General features: G+C 40.8%; 1 protein-coding gene across 1 annotated transcript in view; it reads right to left on the bottom strand.

Moving 5' to 3' along the window:
* LOC116384274 (otogelin-like) overlaps positions 1–4,397 on the bottom strand; it is a 58,923-nt gene extending 54,526 nt beyond the window's left edge. Inside the window, 4 exon segments of the mRNA XM_031848778.1 lie at positions 3–131; positions 2,887–2,941; positions 4,056–4,113; positions 4,230–4,397. Coding sequence (XP_031704638.1) covers positions 3–131; positions 2,887–2,941; positions 4,056–4,113; positions 4,230–4,326 — 339 coding nt within the window. The 5' untranslated portion in view covers positions 4,327–4,397.
* Positions 4,398–5,058: the final 661 nt, after the last annotated feature.

Below are 5,058 nucleotides of genomic sequence, written 5' to 3'. Positions count from 1 at the left end.
ACGGTCCGTGAGGAGGTGGGTGTCCTCTCCGTGCTCGAGGACGTCAGGTTGGACGCATCGGTCCGGCTGACCAGCGAATGACTGGAGGAAGACGTGTTGGTTTCTAACGCAGCAGCTGCTGTCTGGAGGTCCTTCAAGGAGAGAAACTGAATCAGGCATTTCATCCAACAGTTGCAACCATTCAGTCATGCAGCCATAATCTGATCCTATCTAGCAATGTTTCAGAGCCTCTTTCAACCAAATATATTAAAACTGATCATTTTTCAAATTGGGCCTTGGCATCGTTTGGCAAAGAGAGCAAGGAGACAATTCCAGTAAACCAAAACTAAGTCCTTGTTTGATTCATTCCATGAGTTCAATATAAAATCAAGCAAATTTGAAAAACAAGCTCGGCTCTCGGGTGACGGATTAATTAAGATTTGATTAAAATGTAAAGCACCCCAAAACTTTTTTTACAATTCTGTGTTTCGTTAAGGCCAAAAGTTCTCCCAGATTTACACCGGTTGTTGCCAAACCAGAGTCCGGACTGGTGAGGATGGAACCACTGGGAAAAGAAGAAGCTCAAGAGAAAAGAGCAGTCATCCGGCCTTCATGAACGACTCCTCTGTGACTCCTGACTCTTTCCCATTCAGGTCTACAACCCCACCCTCCGATCCACCACCGCTGATCTTTGTTGCATGAAATATTCAGCGAGGGGACGTTTATCTAGTGGTGTTTTTTTTTAACTAAAATGTGAATTCTCCCTTAGGTCACGATGCAGAGCCGCAGAAAATCAAAGGTTAGGCTTTGGAAGCTGTCTTCGGAAGGAAAATTGAATATCTATCTGGAATATTTTAGCATTAGAATTATAAGTTGAAAACAGTAACTGCAGCTTTGATTAAATAGAAAGTTGGCATTCAGAAACCATCAGTCGAACGTTGTTTCTACAATTTGAGCCTCCCCGGATACCTGAGCTCTCAAACTGAGGCTTTCATCTCAAAGAGCAGGAACAAAGCAGATGGCAATGATGAAGGGTAGGGGGGTACGAGGGGGGTGTGTGACTATGAATCATTGATCACTGATTAGTATCAGCAGATAACGATGCTGAGCAGGTCAAACAGAAACGCAAGCAGTGTCGCCCCGGATGACACGAGGTAGATCGTCTCTCTATACCTGCGACCTGTGCTACTAATTGCATCGTTCGTTTACTAGCCTCCTATAGTTTGGACCGGATTCTCACGCCTCTCTGAGCCAAAGGGGACAAAAGAAGCGACCGCATTCAGGCTGATGGAGGCTCCGATAGCGGAAGAGCGAGACAACAGACCAGGCTTCTTTATATTCCTGCTGGGACTCCCTCACATGTCTGTTTTCTGAGGAACAAATGTCACAGTGGAGCAATTTTACGTTTTACACGCTGAAGTGCACATCAGCAGGGAACAATGTGAGTTTTCAGCTCATATCTTTACGTGTCATCCGGGTACCGTCTCTGCCTGATCTCAGGGCTGTGTACTTCTTTTGTGCAGAAATACATGTTTTATTTTGGCTGTTTTGACTCAACCAACTATTTTTTACCACAATAAAACCACAAAAATACCATCAGGCTGGTCTCATCCAGCATTCGTAGCAAAAGCTACAAAAAATTTGTCGGTTTCCCACAAAATCATTTTGAATAGGTTACCCTCGTGATAATGAACGAGGACGTATAAAGACAGCTAAAGCACACGCCAGGCTGGCGGGAATGGGTCTAACAAACAGGAGGCCGCTGTTCTTTCCCCGTGTGAACATGTTTAACTTTAATACATTTGTCACGTAACTTGCTTTCTTCAGTAACGGCAGCTCAGTAGTAATTTTAACCGAAACGAAAAGCTATTCCTGAACCTAAGTAAGAAGTTTTGTTGCCTAAACCTAAATGAGTTTCCTGTGAAGAAGGAAGTTTATTTTTAAAACACCGTATGCATATGACTTTTTCGTAAGCTATCATATGAACCCTTTGAGGATACGTTGATACTGTTGGTGACGTAAAGTTTTTGTGATTTAATTAAAATAGAATTATAGTAATCTTTAAAGCTGCAGTGCGTAGGAGCTGGCGCTATCTAGCAGTGAGGTTGCTGATTGTAAACCAACTGAAACTGAAACACGGCGAGCGTGTAGGAGAACTACGATGGTCGATGCGAAAACGTGAAAACGTGAACATCTCCATCTATAGCCATAGAAGGGTTTGTCCCTTCTGGGCTACCGTAGCAACATGGCGGCTTCCTTGAAGAGGACCCGCTCTGTATGTAGATATAAACAGCTCATTCTCACAAAAACGATTCTTATTTTCAGGTGATTATACACTAAAGAAAACATACATATTAATATTATATTCTATTTCTGGCAATAGATCTCCCTAAATGCCTCACAATGCTGAGTTCCACATCTCATTTTTTCACTACATACTGCAGCTGTCCTTACAGAGAAAAGCATGCTGGCTTAAGTACTGCAATATTCCACCAGATGTAGAAGGACTTCCTGGTATTTGTTGGCATACTGCATTTCACATATAATACGTAATAGGGCATGCTACATCATTTTTGGCATACTAAGTAGTCTGCTAGTATTGGTATTGGAATGCACAGACTGTTCCTTCAAATAATGGCTGCCACTTGTCTATGCTCCTTTGCATAAATTATGAATCTGTGTCTGTGAGTCTATAAGGAAACAGTGGAAGTTTATACTGGAGCTACTGGAACGCTGTGTATAAGTGATTGGGATAAAATCTCTCCAGGTGGCGGTTTGATCTTTTCTTTCCTCCGGCTCAGTGTTTTGGTGTTGTCTGTGCGTTGCAGATTTTTTCGGTGATCTCTGGCTGTGTGTTTGCCGCCTGAAGCAGCTCCATCAGCATCAATGATCAATGCGCCGGCCTACCTGCCCTCCATGGGAAGCGGTGTCCCATTTCTGCTGCTTTATCCTGCTGCTCCCGCTGCTGGGACAGAGAGAACAAGGACAGGTTTGTTCCTGCTTTCAACCCCCCCGACACCACAAACCCACCACCAACTAAGCCACCAGGAACCCCCCCCAACTACCAATCAATCAAACACTGCCTGTTCCACGATATACTACTGACAAAGGGCCACCTGAATCAGAAGTACAGCTAAGGGTGCAACGGGTCAATGTAATAATCAGTTGATCCATAAAATGACTAAATAATAGTGAAAAATGTCCCTCACATTACAAAGATCACATATTTAAGCTGATATTTTTACTTTAACAGTCACAAAAACAATATTCAATATATTAGAAATAACTAATACAAATAAAAATAATAACTAAAATAATAAAAATCCTGAGAAAACAGCAAAATATTCACATTTGAGAAGCATGAATTATTCGATTTATTATGTAAAAAATATTTATACTTGTTATAAATAAACTTATAGATATTTATGTAAAAAAAAGTATTAATTGATTAATCGACCAATCCTTTCCTCTTATTTATTTATTTATTTATTGGTTTATTTGAACGGGACAGTGCACATTAATAAAAACATTTCTGTAAATGTGCCAGAGTTAGCCAAAAGGCTATTTTTCAGCTGTAGTCCCAAAGGCAGATGTTTACGAAATAAACATAAAAACAATGTAAGATTAAAGTTAAAAAGTTGTACAATATTGACACTTAATGCGTGGACAAACAATGAAAAAAAGTGAGAATAACTATGTTAAAATAGAAACATGGACTAAAAACAGTATTATGCTGTAGTTGTTTAGACACTAAAAAACATCCACGTCAGAGGCACAAAACATAAAAGCATACAGAGTATGTGAAATACATAAATCGCTCTTGTTACAACAAAAACATGCTTTAGTTATTATTATTATTATAGATTATAAGATATGGGAATAAAACACATAATACTTAAGGGAAGATATACATATATGCATACATATACTGTATATATAATCTATATATATATATATATATAGATTATATATATAAAGAAAACATACATGTAATTCAAATAACATCAAACCGAATCCATTTTAAATATGTTAAAACATTAAAAATAATACATTTTTATTGAAATAAAAAGACTTACTTATTAAACTGCTTCCCGTCAGAAAGGTTCACTCTGTCAACACCCCAGGACAGATGCGCTGAAATCCAGATCAACACTGTGAGAAGAGTTTCATTTCATCCGGAAACTCTTGAGAACAACAAATGGAGGATTTAGGAGTTTGATTCTGCACAAAGAGAGCGGAGCGGGACTCACCTTGATAAATGAGGATAAAACACAAAGATAATAAGTGAAAAGGCCGTTTCCGGCCTCGTCTTAAACAGGGATCCATCCGTGTCTCGCGGATCCGCATGTCAGTGGGGTCTGGACAGCATCACCTGGTGAAGACCCTCCGGCTGGACTCCCGCTGCGCCCTGCGCTGCTCCATCCGGATCATCCGCGAGCGGCCCCACCGCGCGCCTCAAGACCACGCCGCACCTGCTCATTAGCATAACATATGCGCGCGGTGGGCGGAGGGTTTGCGTCGGTGCTCTGACCTGCTGACTGCACAACGATGCACCGGAAACTAAAAGGTGCCATCAATGTGCTTCAAACACAAGTAACCCAGATGTTGTGTGTCCGTTAAAATTAGTCTAAAGGAGACCTTTATTAAAACATTATGTTGTGTCTAAAGGACCTGAAGCAGACAGGTGAGACTGTGAGAACAGTGCCCCTCTGTGGTGCACGGGCAGCCACGTGGAGCGAACGGAAGTCATCATGCTGAATAATAAATGAGCTCAATAAATAAAGTAAAAACCTTTCTTCTGCAGAAACATCTGGTTCAGAGGTTTGCTGGTTGGACTGAAGCTGGAGCGCAGCAGATGTGTTCTCATACTCAATGCATCTGTGAATATGTATATGTTCTTCTACTTGTATGAAGACTAATACACTCACTGCACCTTTCATTTACCTGATCCATCACTACAAGCTCACAGCGTTAGACGTATAAAGCAGAGAGGCTCACGAGTCTCTTATTGTCTTTAGTCTGTGATCTCTTTAAAAGAAATACATGAAGAGAGCGTTCCTTTATAGTTAAAAACTGTAT

Source organism: Anarrhichthys ocellatus, unplaced genomic scaffold (assembly GCF_004355925.1).
Source record: "Anarrhichthys ocellatus isolate YVR2014 unplaced genomic scaffold, GSC_Weel_1.0 scaffold8, whole genome shotgun sequence".
NCBI lineage: Eukaryota > Metazoa > Chordata > Actinopteri > Perciformes > Anarhichadidae > Anarrhichthys > Anarrhichthys ocellatus.
Note: the sequence above shows the minus strand (reverse complement) of the source record. Positions and strands in the feature narration are given on the sequence as shown.